This window comes from Zonotrichia leucophrys, chromosome 2, assembly GCF_028769735.1.
Source record: "Zonotrichia leucophrys gambelii isolate GWCS_2022_RI chromosome 2, RI_Zleu_2.0, whole genome shotgun sequence".
In the NCBI taxonomy this organism is placed as follows: domain Eukaryota; kingdom Metazoa; phylum Chordata; class Aves; order Passeriformes; family Passerellidae; genus Zonotrichia; species Zonotrichia leucophrys.
Genome location: NC_088171.1, coordinates 132,193,000 through 132,220,892, shown reverse-complemented (window position 1 = coordinate 132,220,892; position 27,893 = coordinate 132,193,000). Strand labels below are relative to the sequence as shown.

Sequence of the window (27,893 nt, the reverse complement as noted above, 5' to 3'; positions counted from 1 at the left end):
ACATAGCGTTCATACACCAATGTAACCAACCCTTTATTTCTTCCTAGTTTGAAAATTTCTAATGTGACATGCTGTATATTTTATACTTTGAAGAACCAGTACTGAATATTTACATATTTATTCCATGCTTGATACTTTACTTTTCATTTCAAATTCCCTGACAGAAATCAAATTATTTATATCCCTGCTAGTTTTGAAAACAGTAAAATTCTAAAAAAATAACCACCTTAAACACATGGTATAAAGGAGTGAGTCAGCTTTAAAAATATTGATGCAGTGCTCCTTAAAAAAATAGCATTAATAACAGTAATGCCTGTGAAAGCTCCACCCATTTTAGTCATTATTAGTAAAATTACATCTCCCTCGTATTTTACCATTCAGGAAATTGTTTAGCTTCCAATCCAAATCTGTCCATGTTATTTTAAACAAGGTGAAACCCTTTAAGAACCGATATTGCTCCCCACAGGTGCACCCAGTCAGTTCATGGGTGTTTCCCACTTTCATTGGTTATTCAATCACCTCCCAGGCAGTGGGACAGTCTCAGAGTCTCCATGCAGGAAAAATACAGCTAATAGGGGCCTTCTGTGTATCAAATGAAAAACCTACTTAATTTAGTCAGGCAGTATAGAGGTAAAAAAACGTCAATTTAACATAATACCATACTTTAGAAACACTTGAAATACGATACAGGCAGTATTTAAGTAGAGTAAGACCCCTCTTTAGCACTTCTGTAGTGTCAACAGACCAAGCATAAGTGAAAATCAAACCAAGTCTTACAGTGGAGCTCATTTGCAAATATTGCATGTGGCCTTTAGGCTACCCCACCCTGTCCAAAAATGCAATGGCTACTGAAAATCTGTTAATTCTATGAAACCCACGGAGCCCAAAGGACTGCAAACACATAAAACCTTACCTCACTGAATTCAATATGAAAATTAATTCAGAATTTAATCGAGTAGTGATATTTCTTTATGAATTCCTACTCCTCCTTCTTCTCTTTGCATTGCATCTCAGTCTAATCACAGGAAGAAAACTCCAGTTCTTTATAGACTACATGTTGGCTCAGGTTACACACCTGTGTCTCTGCCCTCCTCTCAACTATGTTAGGCAGAGGAGAGGGAGGGAACAAATTAACTCCAGGTACTCTAAGAGTATGAGTGTTTGCTTTTTAACTGAAAGTATATGCTGCTTTCCAGTCAAATAACTCCTGTGCTCCTAATGCATGAGCTGGAGTTGTAAAGTAAATGATGGAATGTTGACTTATTCTCCCTGAAGTTAGTGACAGACTTTATTCAAATTTTACCTGGTGTGGGACTTAGAAGTTTCTAATCTCGTTTCCCAAGATGTACAACAAAACCTACATAAATTACATTGACATTTGTATACTTTAACAGATTAATTATTTTCAGTTATTCTTCCTTCCATCACTGGCTACTGCACCTCCTGGCAGACACACCTCATTGATTAATAACCCAGACTGGCTAATAAAGTAACAAAGGAAAAGAGGACTAATGGCTCTAAACCTGAGAGAAAAAAAACCAAAATTGCCTTACATACATATTTTTTAATTTTCTTGCAGTAATAAGTCACACACAAAACACTTGCACCTTTCTTTTGGCACAATGAATATTTAAGAAGTTCTTCAAGTCTTAACTGAAAGAGGTGCTTTACTGAGTATAGTCTACTGAAATCCACAAAAAAACTGAAACATTCTTTCAAAAGGAACAAAAAATTTACAATTGTACACAAAAAGTCTTGAATTTTATTGAAATTTCAATTCTTGTATCAAACAAAAGCTTTTTCTTCGGACAAAAATATTCTCTTGGTGTCCTCCAGATACCAGAAACTGAATTGGTCCGTTAGTGACGCTGCTTTCTTTGTCATCTTCACAGAAGTCCACATGGTTGAGCCGTTCCACCACTGGGTCTTATTCTATCGTGTGAAGGAACGTACATGACGGCCTCTTCCACTGCCTCCACTAACAAATTTCCCTCTTGAGCCACCACTGCTACTACTATTAGCACTTGTCCAAGACGGTCCAATTCCTCCACGGCCTCTGGACGCACGATCGCGAGGACTCGGTCGGTAGCCTTAAAGCAAAGAAAAGTATACTCAGTTGGAAAAAAAAAAAAAAAAAAGCCCTAGGCGGAGTAGCTGCTGCCAAAGCGTAAGAAACAAAACCAGGATGAGATACAAACAGCGTCTGTTTCCTCCTTTTAATTTTCACTTTTCTTTTAGGCAAGCATTGCTGCTTTAATTGCGCTATGATTACCATGGAGGTACGAAGAGAATCGAATGACAAAAGTCTGAGTGCAAAATTAGGATTCTGCGATCAAGTGTTCAATTCAGCAAGTTTTATGGGTTACAGGGCAGCTCGTACGAAAGCACGCATTTGACATGGTCTCACTGACAACTGTTCATATATGCTTAAAACATTTGCTGAATTTCAAGGTGTCTGCAGCATCCTTGCATGGTTTCATTTGTAAAGCAAAAATGAAATTCAAGGAATTCTCTATAGTTCGATGCCCATAGGAATACCATGTACCTGCTGAACTTAATGGTCTCAGTGGTGGCAGTGGACCCCTGTTAAAATTGCTTTGACCACCTCTACTGTCATTGTAGGTTCCCCTGGGCGTACTCTGTGCACTCCAACTTGAGCCTCGAGCACCTTCACGACGACTGTAATTTCCTAGATAGGGAGAGAAAAACCAACGCACTGTTGAGCAAACATCACTGGGTTTGGGGCTTTTTCTCCCATTTCAATCTTCACAATACTCAGGGTGGTAACATAATATTTATACAATTCAAATAGATAAAGATACTCTGTATCAACATACCTGCAGTATTCCAACTTGAAGTCTACAAGTTATTCTGCACAGAATGAGGGAACAGATCTATTTATCAGGCATAGACTCAAGTTGAAAAGAATTCACATTATCTAGCGTATCAAGACAAACTCTTATACTTTCAGATTTTGTGGTGAAATAAATTCTAGTATTTATAACTTTATGAATAGAAGTATTTTCTGTTTCTACTTTGCCCTAATTATGGGATGGAAGGAAAAGGAATACAATCTTGACTGTGTATGAAAGAAATTTAACACTCTGTAGGTTACAATCTCCAGGTTCACTGAAGATTGCATCGTACTCCTGTCAGGATCTTCCATCCTTTTATTCCAAACCCTCATTTTAACCCAAATATGTACTGTGGTGCTTGATCTCAGTAACTACATGTCACAAAAGGCAGGGAAGCACTCCAAGAGTTGCTGAAACAGCTGACTCCTTTTGTAAAAGAGAGGCAGAAAGGCAGCATGGGAATTCACAGCCTTGTTTCACTTGAAAGGCATTTGTGATCAACAGGCTGTGGAGCAGCTGTTTAATGGCCTCTCTTAAATTAGCTATCTACAGCTTTGGAGGTTCTCACCTTCAAGAGAACCTTTCCTGGTGCTAAACAACTCATTGCAACAACACTGCTTCAGGAAGATCTCACACTGGGGATGATAAACTGCTAGGAAATTGGGTTAGTATGACTGAAGCAATTTTAACATGCATCTACTCCAGTTCTAATACAGGAACCAACACACCTTTTGAAGCAGGCGGTGTAAAGAACCTGTTCTGACTGTGAAAAGCTCCTCGTCCTCCACGGTTCCCTGAGAATCCACCACGCGAAGAAATCTTCTGTGACACTTTTGGTGGCCTTTTGGCTGGTGGTATCCCATCTGGAGCAACCACTTCTTTGCTCTCTGCAGCCACAAAATCATCCACATGCATGGAGGGTGGCCTGCTTGTGTTCTGTTTCCTCTGACGGAAGATATCGTGTGGTCGAATTCCTTGTCCAAATCCTCCCCTTCCTCTTCCTCTGGGTGGTGGCACAACATGAGCTCTCTTTGCAGGCTCTATGTACTCAGATTTCCCACTGTCGTGACAAACCATGATGATTTAGTTAGCTAATGTAACACTGTACTGCTGGTGGTCAGGCATTCTCCATACTGGAGATGCAATTTGAAAGGTATCTGACATGTGATAACACACAAATCAATGCTGACGACACTATTAACTCATTAGGTTCATTTTACCTTGAAGTTATGAAGGTCTCATGCTTGTGCTTGCCAAGCTTGAACCCTTTTGTGGTTTTTGTGCGTCCAGGAGATGATGGTTCTGACAAAAATGACCTCTCCAATTCAGCCTGCAAGTCAAAGTCACTGCAGCCCTTCTCTGACAGTTCAATTAAGTCAACTTTTACCTTCAAAGAGAGAATTTAATCAAAACATCATTACTAGCACCTCCAAAAAAAAAAACCGAGCAGCAGTAACAAAACAAAAAATGCAGCAGAGCTGCACAAAAATTATCTTGACAGATTTCAACACAAAAGGAGTGAAGGGCATAGCTCTCAAATATGAACACCTATCTTGCCACTTAATGAACCACAGTTGAAAATTCTCTTGCTTAAGATAGAGCTCTATAAATTTATTAATGTCACTTTTATACAGTTTTGGTTTTGTAAGGAAATTAAAATACAACTATCTTTGCATGTAAATTAAAAAAGTAAAACTAAAAAGGAATTAATGCAATGAAGTCAACAGAAACTGATTGTTTCTCACACAAGAAATTAAGACACTGCCAATTCCTTAGTTCTAAAAAACTCAGAATGTTACTGTATTTTTCATTATTAATGATAAAGTTTATAATCCAGAAGTTTCAAAAACTGTGAAAAGCTTTTGTGCAGGTAGTTTCATTTACTACTGCCACGTTTCCCCCTTCTGGTACCTCAGAGCAAATATTTAAATAAAAAAAAGTGAACCTATGAGGCTCTTGTGGATATTACTGCAATGACAGAAGACAAGCAAGGAAAAGAAACTAAATAACATTATTTTCTTCCTTTAATACAAACTGATGAAAAGCCTCAAGAGCAGTGCAAAAGCAGTTTGAGACTGACACAGCAACTGCTCCCCTAGGGTACTGCAAAAGATCCCAATTTTGTAGCAGTTTCCAAGTCAATCTGAAAGCATTTGATAACCCCTTTAACAAATGAACCTCTCTATCTGGGTCAAGTTAGAAAGGTGAGCTCAAGAAAACAATTCATTTGGCCACATAAATTTCTGATGCTACTAGTTCAGATTAATCCTCATTTTTAAATCCACTTCAGATACACTAATGAAGCCTTTTACCATATCTAGGTCAGTGTCTATTTCTTCAGCCTGAAAGGGTGAGAACCACATGGACTTCAGCTGGTCATCCATCACATCTGCCAACACGTACGTAGTCCTACAACAGAACAAGGCCAAAGGCCTGCTTGGTTATGAACCACAACCACCTGCAAGCATACACAGCACCACAGGACCTGGGGTGAACACTGCTGCCCTACTCTTGATACTCACATGACACTAAATACATTGGGACTCGTGGGTAGTAGTGACAACAGTGCTCTTTAGATCCTGTTTTTAATATACTTAATTTACGTATGCATAAAATACTCGATTTTCACAAATAAATCACTGCTGACGCACTCAACCATTTTACCTGTTGTTAAACAAGTTCTGAAGAGAGTCTGGTGCAGAAAGAGTAGGCTCAACATCTTGGTCACTCAGTGGACAAGAATCACCTGCTGACTCCAACATCTGCCTTACTCCAACAATGTTGTCCAGTAAGGATTCAAGGCCATCATCTTCCTTGGAACGATCCTATGTCAACACAGAACAAACCAGAATTTTCTCCCCTCTGCACAGAAGGAATAATGTTTTGCTTATTTATTAAAAAAGGTGGAGTTACTATACAACAGTCTACCCAGCCACAAATAGTGAAAGTAAGACACCTGAGTACACAAACAACAGCAGAAAGCTCCTAGGTGTGGAGCTAGGAGCTAGCTAAACATACCATGCACCTAGGTTTCATTCCCAACTGATGCAATATCCTTTATAACAGTCCCAAGGAAGACACTGCCCCAGGTTTTATTTAAGAAGCTCTCTATTAAAGCATTCCAATGTCCTGTGTCTGCTGTTCCTCATTCAGAACAACTTTGGCTTTTTGTCTCTTAGTGAATAGATGTAGGCAGCCAGGGAAGGGACAGGAGGGAATAAAGCACTTGAAAGGCATTTGTGATCAACAGGCTGTGGAGCAGCTGTTTCATGGACTCTCTTAAATTAGCTATCTACTGCATGGCTGCCATCAGGTACACAGAATCAATCTGAATATCAGAGTTAAGTTTGCAATTATAATCACAGAAAAGTTGGATGCATTGAATTCTGCATGTCCTCTAGTCCACTCCACACCATCACTGCTTGAAGCAGGACTATCATCAAAGCCAGGTCAGGTCAGCCGTAACTTTGTCCAGTCATGTCTAAAAAAAATTCCAGTGACCGAGCCCAGAGCCCCACTGACCTGTTCAGTGCTTCACTCTCCTTCTCTCTCAGTGGGTAATTTTTTGTTCCCTAATATCAACCTGAACCTCTGAAGTCACAATCCGGGGGCACTGCCCCTTAATTTATCATCTGGAATTACCAAAAGAAGTTTGATTCCACCATCATTGTTAATATTTTCCCAAACAGCTGTGGCAAACTGTGAAATAGTTCCTGAGCCCTCTTCACCAGGCTAAACAAGCCCAGCTTCTTCCTCCTCTCTATCTAGCACATGTTCTGTAGGTCCCTGAGCACCTTGGTGGAACCCTCTCCAGTTTTCCCAGGTCTCTCTAGAACTGGTGAGAGGGCAAAGCTGGTCACAGGCGAACACAACACTCACATGAGAGCTCAGCAGCATCCCGTGGTGGGACACAACAAGGCCCCTGGCTGTGCTGACCATGCTCCTTCCAGGATGGCTGAGAACACACTCACTCACCTGTATCTGGTGACCCCTCACTGTTGGCCCACCTGTAACCTATCGACCAACACAACCACCCAGCCTTGTCAGCCCAGCCTGCAACGAGGCATGGGACTGTCCTGCTTTCACTGCAGACATTTGCATTTTTCCTAATGAACCACACAAACTTTCTGCTAAATCAATCCTAAAGCATTTACTGAGATCTCTCTGGATTGAGGCTTTGTTGTATGTCAGATTAGTCACCCCCCCCATCCTACTGGCATCCACAAACTCACTGAAAAGGTATCCATTGTTCAGGCCTCAGATGAAAACATCCAGAAGTATCCAGCCCCCAGTATTAATTCCACTTACCAGTCACCAGTAACACTGAGCCACTGCTAAGCTGGGGTTCCTGCAGTGTATTGCATTAACAATCTGCTTCACCCACTACCCCACACCCTTTGCTTGTAGGTATGTGCTGCCTTCCATGACACCATCAACTGCCTGGCTGATAGGATGTGCTAACAGAAAACTGCAATATCAACTTGATTATTTGAACTCTTTTACCATAACATGTTTCTCCAGATCAAGAAGCAGGCTTTCTGGGGTTTCTTCTTTGTTTTGCAGTAGATGTTTTAACTCTGCAGTGGTAAGACCCAGCGTTCTGCCTGAATGGGATCCATCTGTTTCCATAAGGCTTCCATCATCTCCACAACATCCCTAAAATATTTGACAGTTAGGGAGTGAGTACTCATAAATGTTCAGTACTTCTGGACTGCAAACCCCTTTGAATTCTAACACACATTAGAGCAAATTAGCAAAATGAGTTCTCTTGATTTAAAAATATATGATGTAAATTATTTTAACAAAGTACACTTCAACAAGCAAGTTTATATACTGCATCAAGATGAATGCAACCCTTTCCTGTACTAGATGAGGTCTGTATCACAGATTTTATAGTTTTTTCTATACCACACATCAGTACAGCAGCTCTCTAACAGGATGCTGTGAATCTAAAAGTGGGACACCAGAGCACACTATTCACTTAGGAAATCAGTGTGAACAGATATGCCTTTCTTCCTCCTGAAAACCCCTCTTACTTACTAAACATACATCCCTGCCCAGCTTTCACACATTTCATTAAAAACTAAAGATGGCACTAACATTACTGATGGAAAAGCCCCACCCAGCAATCTGCAGAATCAACTGCTTTCTGAAATAATTGTTCCTGAGCATGTCTCACACTGCAGATTTCAGAAAATGCAGCTGAGTTCAAGCATTCAATACATATTTGCTTACCAGCGTATCAGAGTTCAGAATCTGTCGCATAAAATCCAAAAATGAAGAGGCCAGTTCACCCGTGTCTTTGCTGAAACTAGTTATTACTCGCTTCAACACAGTGTACAGAGCATTGCTGTGCTTTCTTAGAGAGCTGGTTTTCAAACAAAAAGAGAGCAAATACTTTGTTAGTACATACAATGTGACTGTTCCACCATAACTGGTTAGAAGAAAATGGGATATATGCAAAATAAACCTGGCAAATTTTACAATTATCAAGTTCAGCCTTGATTACAAAGCTGGAGCTTCATTATTTTCTCCACACTAGACTCCTGTTTTCACCAGTACTGTCTGGTGAGAACATCTGCAGATATTTCAGAGTGCACATATACAGCTATATATACTACCTCCAAAACATTCAAGACATCACAATTTCATCTTTGGCAGAAAAGGGACTGAAGTACAGAAATATGTGCTTGCACAAGGACCTTATGTATGAAGCAGGATCATGCTTGCAGCTACAAATTTCACTCCACCTCCTGATGCCTAACTGCAGAAAACAAACTGTAAAGGCAACATGAACAGAAATAGCAAGGCTGTGCACTGAAGCTGACAGCTGGACACATGGGATCCAGCATCTCTAAGATGCGAGAACAGCATCTGTAACTTGCTAATTTTTAACTGGTGGTTTTATGGCTTCTTGCATCCACAACTTGTAAAGTGTTTTGAACTACCTTATATTGACAAGGTTTTCCTCTCTGCAAACCTCACCTTTTTGCCTCTGCACTCCAACTTCAGCAAACAGAAACAGGTGCAAATCCAGGACAAAGAATCAAGCAGCAAAATAACATGTTGTCCAATACATGTATATTCTGTTCAAAGTGAGTGAACAAAAATGGTGTGGAAAAAAAGCAACTAATTGCTAAAGCCTTAATTGTCTGGAGATCAGAACACTCGGGGAAGTGCAAACTGAATCCCCTAAAAAGACAGGAATTACAGACAGTTCTCCAGTGTTCCAGATGAGAGCTCTTTGAGTGTCTCAGAAGGGAAAGAACAAGAACACTACATCTCATTCTAATCCTCCAGCCTTGGAGTGGGGAAACAGAGTGTACAAACCTGTTTCAAATGCTTTGTCTCCTTCTTGAAGCTAAGCGCTTCTGTATGCATACTGCAGAAATTATTCAGAGTGTGAAGAAGGCCAAAATACTGAGTAAAACACAGAAGCCCCAATGACAAACAAAAGCTTAGATGCCTTATCCTCAACATTTTCGACTAAACATGTAAAAAATCATTCCACACTACAGTTTTGACATAATTTTAAGTTGTCAGCGATACCATAAAATACCGTACCTCTTCAAGTGGTAGAAGCCATAGTCGTGCTCCGTAAGGAACATCATTGTTCGGATGCATGTCAGCAGACAGCTGTAACTGCTCTCAGAATTCGTTAATGTTTCCATCAGACAGTCACAAATTAAGGGCATCAGCTCTTTGCTTGGTAAGGAGTTGGAAAGCTGCTCTAATTCAGACACAGAGCCTTCTGATGAACTTGGTAAAATAAGTGCAATATCCTAAAAGAATTATTATTATACATATAGTAAAAATGCATTCTATATGCCTGCAGTAAATATAAACCATACATACATGAAGTCAGAAGCACTGGGTTCTTTCACTATCCCTCTATCATCTTATTCCAGTATTTCAGTTATTACTGACCAACAAAATACTAATCTAGAATATCTTTTTTGTTCAGTCCTGTTAAGGTTACAAACCATTATTTATTTCTGAAACATAAAAGCTTCAAATTCTGAAATATTGTAGCAGAGCTAAAATTAAAGCCCAATAGTCACTGGATAACATACACAGTTTCCTGCCTAGGTAGTCAATGTGTCTCTCAATCTCAAAACACTGGTCAAGGAGGCTGAAGTTCCTTGGCTGGTTCAGCTGGAAAAGAGAATGCTGAGGGGTGACCTCACAGCAATCTACAAGTGCCTTAAGGGAACAAGAGAGGGGCAGGTGCTCTCCTCCCTCTGCTGACCAGCCACAGGACACAGGGAAATGGAATGAAGCTGCCTCAAGGGACATTCAGGTTGGACATCAGGAAAAGGTTCTTGACTGGGAGGCTGGTCAGTCACTGGAACAGGGTCCAGGGAAGTGATTAGGCACCAAGCCTGTCAGTTCAGAGAACATCTGGATGACACTCCTAGTCATGGTTTAGTTTTAGATATTCCTGTGAAGGGTGGGGAGTTAGACTTGATGATCCTTATGGTCCCCTTCAATTCAAGATATGCTTTGATTCTAAGGTTCTGTGAAAACTAAGAGGCTGCAGACACCACCTATGAAGTTTAGGACCTTCTGTCACTTCCATATTTTACATAAAATAAAACAAGATTGATTTTCCCAACGATTTTGTATGGACAGAGATATCTTGTTTATATGCAAATGGCTGATTACCTCTACTGACCAACAACATCCACATCTTTTGTGTAACTGAGGAAGCATTGGATCAAATAAATACATGCACTAGTGAGACAAATGATGGCATGCAAATCTGTGCACACATTAATGAAAAACTACAGGGCCAGTCTATGAATCAACTTTCAACGAGCATTTTCTTACCTTGCTCTACCAACTTCTGTTTTTTTTTTAATGGAGGAGTTCTATAGTACCAGCATAGCATACATATCTTTATATTTGGAATACATTTTCAAGAGGTTTCAGTTAGATCACTAAGAGATACATATTTATTTAACTAGGTAAGAAGTGAACAGTGACAACTCAAGTTTTGTCAGTGGCCCACAAGGAGAAATGGTATCCCTCTTTCAGTTGATGGGACAGGAAATCTTTGTGCCATTCAGTTTCTGGTCTCTAATGAGCTGCCAGAACAGTGCACATAATGTAGAAGACATATCATAAACTGGAAAGTATTTACATTCAAGAACAAGAAGGCCAAAGTAGCCTAAACCATGCACATTTTTTGTGTTTTAACAAGAGTATTTTTTTTTTAATTTTGGAAAAAGAGGGGTACTTAAGAAACAACCTCATTTAATTTTTCTCCTACAATAATCAATACACATTATGCATTAAATATAGCCAATACCTGATCACAGAGCGACTGCAAAAGGGAAGTTACATATTCAGAACACTGCTGATGAGTGACATTGTCCCCAGCTGATCGCATCAAAGCCAAGAGCTCCTGGAAAACCTCTCCATACTTTTCATCCCCTTTAGTAGTTCCATTGATAAGATGCAGAATAGCCAATTTACAAGCTTTATGTGAAGCCAGGGCATCCAACAAAGCAAGCAGTCGAGTGGTCTGTCCAGTGTACTGTTTCTCTTTGTCTTCTGTGTTGCTGAAAGGGTATCAGTGCACTGTGAAAAAGCTGGTTTAAAGTGATCTAAGAAACTATAAAAACAACCATCACAGGAGTCATATAATTCTGCATTTTAGAAAAAATTCACCTAGTTTGCATACTTAAACTTACAGTTCCATTTACTTTTTGAAAACCGCTCAACTTTCACTAAAGAACTTCTGGTCACATCATTAATTAATCTACTGTGCCTTTAATATACTGTAGGGTATCTAATTGCATAAGATAAATATGCTGTTATGTAAACAGTACCTAAGGGGATAATTATGTTTTAAAGAAAGAGCACTCAGTTTCCAAACCCTCTGAACCTGTATCATTCAACTTCCACTAGTTAACAAACATCTGTACACATATGTAATCCCAGTACAGCAAACTTTACTGGCCTGCTCTTCTTATTTATGTCATACAGGTCCTTAAAAGCCCTTTACAGCAAAGATGAGGCTTTGCAAAGCCAACCTGAAGAAAATCTTCCTGAAATACTTACCATAAACATGCAACATGAAACTGTCTACATCAAAACCTAGAGGTATGAGCTGGTTCTCTGGGAACCTTAAGCATTATCAGGACACAACAGCATATAGCACTGGAATGAGAATTTGTTCAGCCCATAATGCATAATATTTCCAAAAGTATTTTCCTCCTGCTAAATCTACTGTGCAGAAGCAAGGTGAATTTACCAGTTCATCAACAAAATCTTTGCAAGAGAAAACAAAAATACCTTTGCAGGTCTTCTACAATTAGATCCAATACTGTCCTCATGATGAGCAGAGCAGTAGGTGAAGCCAAGTCACAGAGCTGAACACAAATCCTCCTCAACATGTGCTGAATGGGCTGGCAGGACGAGCTGGAGAAAGAGCGAACGATCTCCTGGATCAGCTTGGCCTGCACGTGCAGGTGCATGCTCCACAGCTTCCTGGTGTTCAGTGCCACTGCAATATCATGGGCTTCAATTACCTGCACAACAGAAGGGCACGAGGGTTCTTCCTGTCAATTTTTATGATAAAATCTGAATTCTATCACAATGTATAAACAAAGTACAACTACTGTCCTCATTAAAAATCTGGAATGCCATTTTCATTGTCACCAGATGACAGTGCATGAGCCAGCAAATTAGGTATTCCTTCAGGAGCATGGATTGCCACACACTTTTTATGCTTACTTAATAAAGTTAACAAATTAAAGATCCATGACAAAAAAAAGAAGAGCCTTAATATACCAAGTTCAGCATTCAGAGTTAAATTAAAAGCTTCAGAGACAGTCATTTAAGTAACAGAACAGGAGTCTAGATAATCTCACAAGTGACAAAAGAACAACACATGACTGTTAACTTAGGAAAAATGCTCCAAATAATACCAATTTTGTTTCTGCTGAAAAAGACTTATCTACAAAGAGTCTGTGCGAGCCCAAATGCTTTACTGCAATTTTAATTCATCCTTTCACACATCTGTTCTTTCCACCACTACAAAAATGGTCAAAGCGTTATATATAAATAATAAAATTCTTTAAAAACTAAATACATCTCAGTCGTACCTGAGTAGTCTGCATGGGCAGTGGAAGAGGCAACAACTCTGAAAGCAGTATAAGTCCAGAGAAAAAGCCTTCAGGAATCCTCAAAATTGATGAGAGAACTTCCTTCAGCATTAGAGACCAAGTATTGTTTGCCAAAGTTTCCTCAGAAATGGTAAGTTTTTCATTAACTCCTTGTGTAAAGGTCAGTAAGACATCAACAATGTCATTCTGGATTTTTTGTTCATCGCTGTCTAAGCGGCCTGAGAGCGGAATAGAGCAGAGGAGCATGTGTAAGGAAACAAGTGCTGCAGGAACACGCATGTCCTTGAATTCAAAGGAGCCTCCCCTCAGGAGCTCTGTCAGCATTGTTTTAAGCAGAGTCAGTGTACAGCGGGCCATGGAAATAGTAGTGACTCTGTGCAGCGTGGTGCCCATGTTGACATGGAGTCTCCAAGGCTGAATAAGGATGCTGTTCAGCTTCTGTAACACCCGGATGAAGGTGTCCATTCCCTCAGAAGAGAAGAGCTGAATAACTGCAAGATTCCACTTAAGGTCTTTCTGTTGACCTGTACAGAAAAGAAATAATATTTCTGTATTTCTAATTTCTCCTGGGCAATCACAGTTACACTTTAGTCAGGTTTAAGTAGAAGACTCAGAAAACTAAGCTTTGTACTTTAATCTGTACAAATCCATCAGCCATACCTTCTACCATAGGCGGTGGACATGCAATATGACAGAGAACACGAAGTGCAGTGGGAAGACCAACTCCATCTGGAGTCATCAAACTGTCAATATTCTTTTAGGAGAAAAGAAAAAGAAAAAAGGAATGAGCCTGTATTACAAGGAAGGACTTCATGAGTATACTGCTTGCTGCAGTATACTCATGCTACAGAATTCAAATTCTCTATTTAGTTACTGTGTGTCACAAAATTTAAGTTTAATTATTTCATCTTTTGGTAAGCAGTCATAATTAAGGCAGAAACTAAAAAAAAAGAGCAACAACATTTGCATTGTGTTTTACAGGAAGCTCAAAGATTTAAATAATTAGATCTTTACATCATATATTTACCTTAGATTTTGTTTCAATAAATATAACAATGCAAGACCCAGCCTAGATCATAAGCTTTAATAGAAACATCTCTTTTGGATAACAGTATGTATTTTTAAATATGTTAGTACATATCTAAAACAAAATATCAGACTACAAAAGGTCTAAGCTTATAGAACATAAATAAAGATAACATCTACCTATATTTTACTGACCTGTTTGATATATTCAATAAGATTTGGAATACAATTTATTTCAAATCGAAGATTTTTCAAAGGTTCCAGCCACTTGCTGAGCTCTGGGGAAAAAACAAAAGACTTAAGTCAGTGAATTTATGATCATAAAACCTTTTCCAATCAAAATGTACCTAATTTACACAATAGGCACTAAAGCCAAGTGCAAAATTTGTGGGGCATTTAGCGCAGCTGTAGCCAGCTGAAAAGCATCAACAAAACCAGAACTCCAGAACAGGCAATATATATTATGCACACTGACAAAATTTGGCTCAAGTCAATCTGAAGGCAATTTTCATCTCATTATCTGTAATCAAATGATTTTTTACAAAAGACACTAAGGGGCACTGTAAGCTAAAGAAAAGAACCAAAACACATTCCCCTTAATGGAAAGCACACAAACTAAGCACAAAACTTCTATTAAGTGCCCAATTAGAGCCAACCTCTGCCCTGCACTCACTCATGCTAGAAGTCGTTACAGATTATCAATCTCTGTCTTAGTCTAGGAACAACCTGAAAGTCCCAAATTCCTGGGATAAGACATTTAAAGATTTAAAAACCATTGCTCCTGAACATATTTATAAAAACATGAAGATCAAGTGCATATAAATTGATGACTCAGACTGATTTCATGATTTGGTTTAAGAAGCTAGATCTGCTTCTCATAGAGTGGTCTGATGATCAGGTGAGGAGCAAAAATAAGAGCATGAAGAGGAGAGATTTAAACTAAAAAACTTGGAAGAACTCTGATTTCTTTCAGTGCATTTAAGTTTTGGAAGAGATTATTGGTATGTCTATATGAGTGGGTTAACCAGTGCAGAGCACAACTTTGAACATCAGAGTCTCAATGTTCAGGGGTCAGAATAGTCTGCAGCAGGATTTTTCTGTGTCCCAGGCCTGATCTGTAAGTCAACACAAGCTGGGAAGACACCAAGACACAGCTTGGACATCAAAAGATGGAGTAACAGGGTAACATGGACTATTCCATGTCAGCTGGCCTAGGTGCCTTGAAACAGCCCCAGGATTATTTAGTAGTAAAGACACTGTCAGAATACATTACTGTCCTGGTTCCAGATGGGATAGAGCTTGTTTTCCTCCTAGTTGTTGTTCAGTGCTGTGTTTTGGATTCACCATGAGAATAATACTGATAACACACTGATGTTTTGGCTGTTGCTAACCCTAAGTCAGTGCTTACCCTAAGTCAAGGATTTCCAGTGTCTCATGCTCTGTGAATGAGGAGCTGCACAGGAAGTTGGGAGGGAGCACAGCCAGAAGAACAGACCCAAACTGTCCAAAGGGATATTCCATACCATAGGATGTCATGTTCAGTATGACATGACTGGGAGAGTTGCCTGGCAGTGGATGATCCCTGCTTGGGGAGGGGCTGGGCATTGATCAGCAGGTGGGCAATTGCACTGTGCATCACTTGTTTTCTTGGGTTTTATCTGTTCTCTCCCTTTTTTTACAATTATTACTATTGTTATCATTAGTACTATTAGTATTACTTTTTTTTTTTCAATTATTTAACTTCTTATCTCAATCCAGGAGTTTTACTTGTTTTTCCCTGATTCTCTTCCTCATCCCACTGGGGTGGGTGGCAGGGTGAGCAACAGTGGTGTGGTACTCAGTGTCCAGTGAGGGTTAAACCACAGCAATAGCAATAGTAAACAAAATTAAGACTCAGCTCACTGACTAGTTAGTCCACTTCTACAGAAATTTGCTCTCCTATTATCAACACAGTTTGAATAATTTCAAATTTCCTGTAATTATCCAGAATTCATGGTAGCCATTTTACTTGAAAAAAAACTAACTATAAGTATTTCCTATTTAACTCTCATTAACAGAAAAAAATTGCACATTATCTCAGTGACTCAACTAATCAGATGCAACTGCAGAAGTAATTTCATTATCCAAGCCAGACAACTGTAAAGCACTAATTATTCACATAAAAAATATTTCTTCTATACATTCAAACAATTCAGTTGATAATTACACACACTATACCTTGCAACTTGGTGTTATTTTCATCTGCTTTACAGAGCTTCAGCAGAGGTGCTGAGTGCTGTTCCAGCATTTGGACATCACTGGAAGATTGTACCACCAGCAAAACAAGGATGCAGGCGTAATTATAAGCCACTGACTTCTTAGACTTTGAGTCTCTGAAACAACAACAAGGTTTTCCTTTAGATCTCAGCTAACACAAATGGATATGTGCCAGATTTTCATTATTTGAACCCTAAAAATCTACCTACAGAACTTTTACCTTCAATGAGGATTGCCCCATATAATTATCAGTGAAAGAAACCGAAACAATTTCCTCCTATTTTTTGGCAAGTGAACAATTTCTGCCACATTATACATTCATATTCATTTCAGCATCAACAAACCATGAGATCCAGTCAAGTGGCTTGCAAATACTTTTATGTAACTATCTGTTTCACAAATATTTTAAAATCACTGCTACCTAAAGTAGTACAACTGCCTGTCCAGAGAAAACAATGACTGCATTTAACATCTACAAGAACTTGAAGACTTGAGAGATTCCCACTCCAGAGCAGCATGCAGTACTCTCCATCCCCAGTCAAACTTTTTACTTGTTTCACAGACAACATTTTATGCTTGAATAAAAACTCCCTACCTACTGATTTTTCCACATAATCAAAAGTTTGCTCTACATATATTACAAGAACTTTGTTGATGACCTACACAGATCTGGGGTGTTAAGTACTTGAATACAAATGACAGGCCTGATTTTGTATTACATGCTTCCACTTAAAAGTTGTTTTGGCTTTAAATAAAAACATCAGGATTTAAAGGAAATTTTAGATTTATGGAATTATTTATAAAAGATAGATACTTTTAAAATTAAAAAACTAAAGGAAATAAATAAATAAATGCATACACTACCCTAAAGCTTCTTTGGAATAGTACTCCATTAAAGTAATAAGACTCTGGAGATTTTTTTCCAGACTGAATACATGAGCCACAGCAGATCTTCCTACAGGGTTAAAGGTGATCAAGTAAAGGTTGTGCAGTGTTCCCAGCAGATCTGAGTGGTCAGTCTCCTCGCTGGCTGCACACCGCTGGAAGTGGCAGAACAATTCTGAAATGCACTGTAACGTCTGCGTTGAATGCAGGAGCCACAGGGCAAAAGGATCCTCGTTGGCACCATCTGACTGCAGACCTTCCTCTTGATCTGGGTCAGAAAACTGACAAAGTGCTCTAACCAACAAGTTTGTTGCTTCATGCTCAGAAATAAAGAAAAGAAGACCCTTCTGTGACTGTGCCAGGAAACGCAATATATCTCGGACAGCCTGGAGCACACCTGGATGTGCACCTGTCACTGGAAGAGACAGTAGCAAAGTAATGCATTCCAAGAAATGGTGACTATGAAGATATCTGAAAAAAAAAAACCAAAAACAAAAACAAACCAAAATCAGGAAAATAATCAGCAGTGCTACAAATATTTTTCAACACTTCATATAAAACTATGTACCTCCTAGCTTCAGCACTTATTGTTCTGTGGACTACAAGAAATAATAACTAATTATGAAGCAGTAAAAAATTTAAACCTTACAAAATGTAATTGCTATTATATTTACAAGAAATAAGTCCTAAAATTCTGATCCCCATTAAAAAAACTCAAACAATAAAAACCTCAATTATATCTACACACAAAACAGGACACTGTATTTTATTAAATTTACTGCATCTGAATCATCATCAATGTCAGATTCAATGTTTTAAATGTGCTAGGAAATCAATCATTACAGCATATCTAGCAGGCAATTTTTGAAGACTCTTTGCATGTAGATACCTATATTCAGCCATGACCTACACCACTGCTACCAAAGAAATCTGTCAGCATTTACAGAAATACTTTCTAGACAGAAACTTGCTAACAGAGTAAGAACCCATGAGATGTTTTAACTGGCTAAAGGCAGGCAAGCCTCAGCTCCTCTGCCTGTGCTGTGAAAGTGAGCACAGCGACACAACTGCATGACCTTTTCATCAATCTGAGACCAGTTTGCATCTTGCCACCTCAACATCCAGACTGAGGAATTCCAGACTTATTTTATCCATACACATAGTTGTGTTCAAAGATAACAAATGGAACACTAGATTTACAACCATTTTCAAACTGGACAGCACTAAGCATAACTGGCCAGCATCTACGAATGCAACTGAAGGGTGAGCACATTACCAGCAATAAGGAGATTAAAAAAGTAATAAGGATGTTAACTTCAGGCTTGGGGCATTCTAGGTTGATCAAAAGCCAACAAAATAACAGGCACATTAACTTATCAAACTCTCTCAGACTTCATATCCACAATCTAGAATCTTCCAAAAAAGAATTAAGTGAAATGTCCCAAAGTCACCCCTGAAATATATTTCAATCGAGCTAGAGGAAACACACTAGCAATTGAATTCACAAGTGCTGTACCTGAACAGGACAGGGTAAGGATCATCCCTTTCTGGAGGGCCCGTAATGCGTGCCATGGTTGGGAAAGATTTCACAGGGGGCTGAATCATTGTATGAGGAGCAGTTTCCATCAAATGGAAGATCTCTTCAAGAAGACTAACAAGTTTTTCCATCTCTCCTTCGCTTATATTAGACGATTCCAAAAGATGATCCATATCCATAGGAGCCTCCACATCATTTTCATATTCTTGGTTGGTTCTTTCAAGTCCTGCCAAGTCCTGGTCCTGTTCTGGCTCTGTGTGATTAGGAAGAGGAGGAGTGCTCTCTGCTAACTGATCCACCACCTTTTTAATGTCTGACAGAATCTCGTAGAAGTGGCATTTCTGGAGAATTGCAGAACCAGCTGTAACAACTCGCACAGTCTGATCTAACAGTATGAGTTCCAGGAGTTTCTGATAACCACTTTTTTCATGTACATCTGTGCCACCTCTTAGAAACATCTCCATTCCCTCAGTCATACTAATGACACTATCCAATGCTTTAAAAGCATTAAGTTTAAGGGAGGATGATACATGATCTGCAAACAACAGTTCAAACAACACATTAATCACTCCTGCCTGCAAGAGTGCTGTTATTCCTTGAGTCCCACATTCTGCTAATGAAGACACCAACTTTGTCCCAGCTTTGAGCTGTCGAACGTTCAAAGCAATGGGCTGCTTGAGAGCCACCTGAAGGTTTAAAGCCTGCAGGGTCCAGTCTACGAGCTGGGTAATATAGTCTTGCTTTGTGTCTTTCACCAGCAGGTAGCTCAATTCTTTAACTATTAAACTTGGAATTTCTTCTAATGCCGTGACCCACTTTGCACCCCTTTCCTCTTGATACAATTCTAACAGTTCAGTTAATTTAACTGAGCCTTCCACTGCCCCTGAATTTTCTTTTTCTGTGTCTTGATCCTTTATTTTAGCAACTTCATTTTCAAATACAGTCTTGTAAGGGCAGCTGAAGTATAAAAGTGGTCCAAGCTCCTTTTCAAAAGGTTCATATGTCACAGGAGGCACAGATGCCAGATCCTCAGGCGTATATTCAATATCAAAGCTCGGATACTTAAATGTTTCACGTTCTAGATCAGCAATTACATCTTCATCACTTGAAATCTGCTCATAGCCATCATCTCCTAAAAAGAGAAAGATTAAGTTACCAAATCAGTTATGAATAAACCAATTCATAAATGCAGAGAATATCTTCCAAATACAAGTAGTGATTCATTTTGCACAAATATTATTAGCTAGAGAACAACCACACACTAACATACAAAAAGCCTTCTCTGTCAAGATACGAGTGAAAGCCCCACCTGACAGGCATTTTTAATGTAATAATGGAGTCACTTAAAAGAATGTATAAAGCAAGAAGTTTAACTAGAATACACATTACTACAACTATATTGTCCAATTTTCTTCCAGTGATTGCACCTATAAAAACACTTCTAGCCTGCAATTTCTGCATAGACATGGGTGGGATCTTTAAATAACACAAGAAGATGACAATTAAATATATTATATAAACTACTTCACATGGTTTTTGCTTAAGAAATAGTCTTTCACCACTTTCCTACTTTTTAAAACAAAACATAACAAGATTGAATGTTCATTCTCACCTATAAAACTGTATCTATTTTCCTCTATTTATAGAAAGTTTTACTATAAAGGAATAAATATTCGACAGCAAGATACTGCTCTTGAGAGATGCCAGGACCACAAATAAGGCAATATTGCAATAACCAAGTGTCCTAGGGTGACGCTGGGTGGGGGTGCTGTGCCTGTTAAATAAACAGGTTCTTCACACTTCTCTCTGAGGAATCCTTCCTAAACCAGCTGAGGGGAGGGGCCGTGTGGGTTTGCTTTCTGGAAGGGCCCCCTTTGGAGGTTTTCTCCCAAATTTGCCCTAAACCAGGACACTAAGGGAAAAAAATTCAGTTCCCTTGCACATACTCATGAAGGTACTGCCATCAAAATTTCATAAACCTCTATTTTTTTTTCTAAACTCTTCAACTTACCATCACCTTCTTCCTCCTCTTCACCCTCTTCTTCATCTTCATCATCTTCCTCCTCCTCTTCTTCTTCCTCATCAGCAATACTCTCTACTGTATGACCATCATCATCATCGTCATCATCGTCGTCCTCATCCTCCTCCTCCTCAACATCCACATCATCATCATCATCCCCTTCCTCTGGCTGATCTTCCTCTACCTCTCCATCGTCCGAGTACTGGCTTTCTTGGTGAACGGATGTTCGATCAGGAGAAATCGGCTCAAAGTAATCCTCCCTGTGGTCCACATCATCTTCTTTTTCCCCAACCACTAAGAACAGACACAAAGTTTCAGAAATAAGAGCACTTTTCTGAAATCCAAAGCTATTTAACAGGACTGGCCCTATGAGTAGGTCCCATCTGGCCCCATACACTTGGCCTGACCATTCCCTCCTTGATTATCGGGGGTTCATTCAGCTCCCTGTATGTGACTTCCAGCCCAGGGTGCCTGAAGAGTAACTGCTTTTCCTACTAAAGACTGAGGCAAAGAAGTCATTAACTACCTCAGCTTTTTACACATCCTTTGTCACTGTGTATCCCCCTGCATACAATAAAAGAGATTCTCCTCAGCTCTCCTTTTATTTTTTGCTAATGTATTACAGAAATATTTTATTGTCTTTAATGGCAGCATATTTTTTTTTAGGTTTCTGCATCACATACACTAGAGATGCAAAAAAAGCATCCTGAAAATCTTCTCGTGATTTGACTGAACACAATCACTTAGTTCAGCAAAACATGAACATCTTGGCACTTCTAAGCAATACAGAGACTGGGTAACTTGGCAGATGCTGCAGAATAATGCAGAAGGACAATGGGTACCAGACTCAACAGAACAGCTATATAAAACATGAGCAGACTGTTTAACGGTGTATTGGTTAACAGCCAATATTCCCAATTTACTATCTTTAAAAATGATGCAAATGAACAAACCCAAAGCCTATTTTTCTCCAAATCCCTTTCCTAAAACTGAATCTGTCCAGCAGAAGTAACAGCAGCTAAGAAACTTCACACTGGGCAGGAACACAGAATTCTGCCTCCTCTAAGCAGTGATGTGCAGCAAATAAAACACAGTCTCTTCTCATTGTACCTGACACTGGCATGGGTTCATCCTCATCATCATCAGGAGGAGGAGGGCCTGGAGGTGTCCTTGGTCCCCTGGGCTGTGGTCTTGGAGGACTGCCATTGAATTGGTCTTCTTTCTCTCCATCAACTATATTTATTGGGAAAATAAAAACTCGCATTAAATGAAACCTCAGGAATAAAAGCAGAAAATTTTTGTGCTTTGGGGCTACTTTTGACAGGGGAACACAATTGCCAGCTTTTATTTTATCTATATTCTGCATTACATAAGACAACTTGCTAAAGTCATTTTTGATGTAAACAAGAACTACATCAATAAACAAGCTTATTTTTTTAATATAATACTCATTTAAAACTTATATGAGTAATGCCAATTACTCTACACATACTGTAACTCTATAAATAATATCTGAATTACTTTAAAAAAAAGTTCACATTTTACTCAAATGGTTTTTACAGTTTACAATTGTCTTTTACTGCATATAGTATGAAAATTTTGCAGTCTTCCAGCCATACTTTGAACAACAGTTCTAATTTTAAATCTAAAACAAAAACTGAAGCAGGAATTTGACCATGGAGTCTATTCATGGCTGTTCCAAAACCAGTGCAGAGCACTCCTCTGTAATGTATTTTACACAAGTCAGATGAGCAAAGTTAACTACAACTGTGAAATTTTCTTATGACTTTAATAATATTCTAATCAGTTTTTTTTATATTCCATTCAGCTACCTGGTAATAAGTTCACACAAGTTAAACTGCATTTTTACCATCCAAAGTAACCAGCAATACATCAAATAAACCACTCTCATAAAAGCAGTGGATAAGACCATACTTAAAACCATTCAATATAAATCCAGAAAAAAATATGAAATTAAAGACACAATAAAGAAAAATGAAAGCCACTGTAATCTAAAATGTGGAAGAACTGGGGATTTGTTTTTCAGATGGGATACTGTAACATTGATTTGTAAAAGAAAAAATCTCTTTCTTCTCCCAAGACTCACCATGTTTTGGATTCCTTTTCAATCCAGGCTGTTGCTGGGGAGGTGGAGGCGGAGGGGGTGGTGGAGGAGGTGACTCTCTCTCATGAGTTATTACCCTATCAACTGAGCCATATATTGCCAAAGTCAGACAGTTGTACCACCCTCTAAGAACCAATCCATCTGTGTTGACCTGTTGGTTAAAAAAAAAAAAAAAAGAAAAGGAATTAAAAAAAAAAGAAGGGGAAAAAAAAGCACTTAAAGACATCTCCACAACTCCAAAACACTTACTCTAGCATCATTGTATCTAGTCAAAAGAAAAATTCAACATTAAAATACCTCTTTATCCCACATCTTGAAAACAGAGAACACATTAAACACATCAATCACTGCAACAAATAATCTTTCTCCAAAAGCAATAAATTCCTTGCAGTACATATATTGACTAGATACTGGATCTACTACAGCCTATTAATGAAAAAAACCCAACAAACAAAAAAACAAAAGACAAGACGAAAAACCACAAGAAAACTCTAAAGAGTATCTAAACTACAAGCAGGTTTTAGGATAAGGTTTGAAACAAAAACCACTTTATACAGTGCTAACACACCACATGAAACCATATTTACACCTAAATGACAGGGGGAAAGAGGAGGTTTAATTCGCACTGCATTACCTTTGCATTGGGCCTGAAAATAATTGAAGTGTTTTCATCATATTCAAGGCTGTTCAATGAAAGATACAAAGTCATTTTCCATGAATATAAAGCAGAAGTAAAACACAGCAATACTAATCACACAAGCCAACAATAAGATACTGAACAAATACATACAAGAAAGAAAAATCACTTCTTTCTACAGAATTCCTTGCATTAATATATATGGGCTCTGTAAATTTAAAAATAACAGAAATTTTTCTTACTTTAGCATAAACCTCTGTCCTTCCATACAGATCAGAGGAAAAGGATAAAAACACAAACTAGCAAAATCCAAAGCAAACCTGAAACCCATAGGAGATACAGGATTTTCTATTGCATATTCTCTGCACTATAAAAATTTTCAGGAAGAAAAAGTAGACAATGAAGTCACACACTTACCTTCCCAGCCGATCAAAAACAGGGGCACTTGGTTTGCTGACGTTATTGAAAAACAAGTCCAGTTGAAATGAATGGGGGGATGTCTCCCTAGGAACAGAATGAAAGTCAAATTAAATTAGATGAGTTCCTTATCAGAGTAAGCAGGACTACCACAAAATTATACTGTTTAAGGAACACCGAAAAATAACTACACATTCAGCAAACACATAAATACATTTTACATTTTTATGTAGGAAGGTCCACTGAGATACAAAAGTTCAACAGAGCAATAAGAGGAAGGTTTTCCTGAATCTGATACCTGGTGTCTGTCACTTACCCATAAGCCCTGTTGTCAGGCAAACTTGTGTGAGCTCTCACTCCTGGAGGAATGACTCGCACTTCATTGATGTAAACCACGCATGGAAACCGAACCACGTCAATGTTGGTACTTTGCTGCAAAACAAAGAGGAAGCAAAGTCAGGAAATGTAAAAAACAAACCACATAATGCACTTCTACCCTCTACTAACAGAACATGTAGCAATCTTAATAATAAAATTCAATTCTGTAAAATGCTAAACACTGATAAACACTGTTATATAGAAAAATAGAGTTTTTATATAATCTCAGCATTTTTCATATATTTGACACTATTTTTTCATAGGAAGTGTTACTAGTTTATTTATTTAATTTACTACCTTTATTTGCAATAATCTTTTTAACAGTAACAGGTTGTTTTTTCCAAACAGAAAGTATGCATGATGTAGTTCTAAACATTATCAAATTTCATATTTCAAATATAATATTAAACATTATAACGATATTGTAATTCAGTACATCTGACTCACAAAAGTAAGTACAAAAGTCTGTACAAAATTTCCATATGATGCTTATTTTTCCAATTTTGCAACACCTGAAAACCTTTAGCACTTATCATTTCTGTTTACTACACAGAAACAGCAAGTATAAAGAATTCTTCTACTTTCCAAAAAGATGTTTGAGCAAACTAGAAAGTTATCCAATTTACAGTGACTTTCCATGTAGCAGCTATTAAATAATTAATGCTTGACATCTTATTACATTTATCAATAATTTTATCATATATATGCTCATTAAACAATACATGTAACTTCATGTTCAATTGTAAACATATAAAGACTTTCTTCAGAGAAGCTCAGAATCACATTTCCAATTAGCAAGCTGAGTCAGCAAACTGATAGGGAAAAAAACACAAGCCACTCATCTGTCTATTAACACAACTAAAACATGAAAAATAAAAAAAAATTTGATCTGCAGTTGAAATTTATCTCTTTCACTACAATCAAAGCAATGAAACCAGCAGAAAGCAAGTACTAAAATTTTTAGAAAGCTAGCAAGCAATGAAACAGACAAAGTGGAGTTTTAAAAACAGTTTTTAAGATACGGTTTTAGGCACGTGTTGCTGTCTTCTAAAAAATCGATGCAGACATTTTTTAGCACACAACACAACAGCTTGGCCTGTGGGCTGGTGTGTCAGGAGCTGGATGGTGGAACCAAAGGAATCCTGCTAGGACAGGCAGCACAGACACACGAACAGAACAGGCTGAGTGCAGCCTGCATGGACTGAGGCTGTGGGAACTCATCTGTGCCTCTAAAAAACATCTGAGTCATGCAGGAGACTCAGATTTCTGGAGGAAGGGCTGCTCTGGGGAGCTTCATCCCCAGGAGCAGCACCAAATAAAGACAAATCCCTCTTTAAATGGTGCTGGATTATGTCCTGACAGCCACGCATCAACATCACCAAAACAAGAAGTGAATTCAAGCCAGTTCTCCTACAAAACATTAAAAAAGACCCTACATCAAAACAACTCAACAGCAGTTAAACTGCACAGCTAAGTCAAATAAATAATTTTATTCAAAACCACAGCAGTATTTTCTAAGAACTGTAAGTTCCAGTGCAACACACATAATCCACAAGGCAGAAGCAACAGTGTAACATAAAAAAAGGCTTTCAAGAAACACATAACACACCTAAGGTTCAGGTTTGGACAATGCCACTGGTAAGAATGGAAGTGATAAAAAAATATTTTAAAATATTAAAAATGTTCAACAAGAGAACATAGGGTCCTGGAGAAGAATAAGAGTGGGTACTGTTTCTGCCCACACTGGGTAGCACTCCCCACCTAACATTGTTCTAAATAGTGGAATTAAAAACACATTTGGGCCTAGCTAATCTGGACAGCTAGAAGACTCCTGAAAAACTTTTCAACTTCATTTCATTGCATTTCAAAATACTCCATTTTCTTTCTTTAATGCCTATCCATAAACGCAGTCCAGTTATTGTAAGAATCTGAAACGCCTTTGTCATGCTACAGTACACAATCACTTTTTCCCAAACAGTCCGGTTCGTCCTCCCTGAACGGCACATGGAGCTCAGCCCCAGACAAATCTGCTGCAAGATCAGCAGTTTGAAAGATGCTCAGGATCCCAACACCCTCAAAGTGCAATATCTGCACGATCTACCACTGCCAAAAAAGCCTGACACGCTCATTTTGTGTAAAGTGAACAAATCTAAGGGAATATCTCACAAACGCACAAATATCCCTCCTCATCATCAGCTACACAAGAGCATCAAGAATGTCACAAGCGGCAGGGCACGGCCGCTTCAGAAGTCAACTTCTTCCATGACATCGCCTCCTCGAAGCACGTTTATCTCCTTTGTTCTCCGCTCGCCTCTGCTCCCCGCCACCTCCAAACCCCCGCTGCTTTCCCACCACCCTCCGCCCCTGCCAGCAGCGCCTCGGGCTGCCAGGACAGCGGCTCGAGCCTGGCTTCGCGTCGGGCGAGGGGAGAAGGAGACGGCAGCTCCCGCTTGTAGGCACCAGCCCCGGGGCTGCTCCCGCCCGACCGCCGCCGGGGCCCGCCCCAGCGAGGCTTCCGCATTCCGGGAGGCCCCGGCGCAAGCAAGGGGAGCGCCGGCAGCAGCCTCGGAGGAGGGAGAGGAGGGGATGGGAGGTGAGAGGAGAGGCGGACCCGAACGCCGTTTTACCTCCGCGCTCTGGTGCTTGAACGTGTCCAGGAACAGCAGCTCGGTGGCGGCATCAGCCGCCATCTTGGCCGGGCCGCGGGGGACGCGCTTCCGGCGCGCGCGAGAGCGCTTCCGGGCCGCGCGGGGCGCGGAGGGGCTGAGGGCGGAGCTGAGGGCGGGGCTGGGCTGAGGGCGGGGCTGGGCTGAGGGCGGTGCTGAGAGCGGGGCGGAGCTGAGGGCGAGGCTGAGGGCGGGACGGGGCTGAGGGCAGGGCGGGGCTGAGGGCGAGCGGAGGGCGAGGGCCGGGCGGGTTCTGCCGCCCCTTGCGCCGTCAGGGGAGACGGAGCTTGGGTTGCTTCAGCACTCACGGAGTCATAGAATTAATTAGGCTGGAAGAACCCTCTGAGATCGTCGAGTCCAACCTTTCACCTGCTACAACTCGGGCCGCAAACGGGGCTGGGAGCACCGGGGCGGTGTCCCCGCTCTCCACAGAGCCCCGTCCCCGCTGGGCGTCACCGCAGTCCGCGCCGAGCCTTTGCCTCCGCTCGGTTTCACAAGCCCGGTGCTGGTTAATTTCAGCCCCGCCTAAGAAATTTCCTTTGTAGCTTTTCCCATGCTTAAAGCAACTCTTTTCAGGTGAAGAACTTGTCGCTTCTCTCAAGTTCGTGAGGCACAATTCCTTTCTTTCAACCTTTCCGCAACGCCAGACGTACTCGTTTAGCATCCATTGCCTTCTGCAACAGCAGCCAAGCTGGACAAGCACTGGGGACGCCACGAAGCCAAAGCCAGCCCGTGGCCAGGAGAATGATGTGGAATTAATCTTACGCAAGCGATGCTGGTTACACAAGTTTTCTGTACGAGCTCTATGCCTGACAGCACAGCTGCACCATGTGCCTTTGGAGGAAGCTGTAAAAAGATGTGTCACATCTCTAGATGGAAGCCTTAGCCAAATACCTGCATTTTACTTAACGGGGATAATTATCCCTTGCTATCTGCCTCTTGTGTCTGAAACAGCTGC

The 27,893-nt window shown here is 39.8% G+C and overlaps 1 protein-coding gene across 1 annotated transcript; it reads right to left on the bottom strand.

Annotated features, from left to right (window-relative positions):
- Positions 1 to 1,544: 1,544 nt before the first annotated feature.
- VIRMA (vir like m6A methyltransferase associated) lies at positions 1,545 to 27,034 on the bottom strand. Its single transcript, XM_064706494.1, has 24 exons — positions 26,897 to 27,034; positions 24,208 to 24,323; positions 23,892 to 23,978; positions 23,472 to 23,520; positions 22,820 to 22,988; positions 21,823 to 21,945; positions 20,704 to 21,006; positions 18,672 to 19,824; positions 17,135 to 17,626; positions 16,232 to 16,386; positions 14,210 to 14,292; positions 13,649 to 13,742; positions 12,968 to 13,512; positions 12,156 to 12,391; positions 11,167 to 11,419; positions 9,420 to 9,637; positions 8,091 to 8,223; positions 7,359 to 7,511; positions 5,520 to 5,680; positions 5,168 to 5,264; positions 4,076 to 4,242; positions 3,584 to 3,915; positions 2,546 to 2,689; positions 1,545 to 2,090 (listed from the first exon to the last, which is right to left on the bottom strand). The coding sequence occupies exons 1-24, from the start codon at positions 26,957 to 26,959 to the stop codon at positions 1,933 to 1,935; spliced, it is 5,484 nt and encodes a 1,827-aa protein (XP_064562564.1). The 5' UTR covers positions 26,960 to 27,034; the 3' UTR covers positions 1,545 to 1,932.
- Between the last annotated feature and the right edge of the window lie 859 nt (positions 27,035 to 27,893).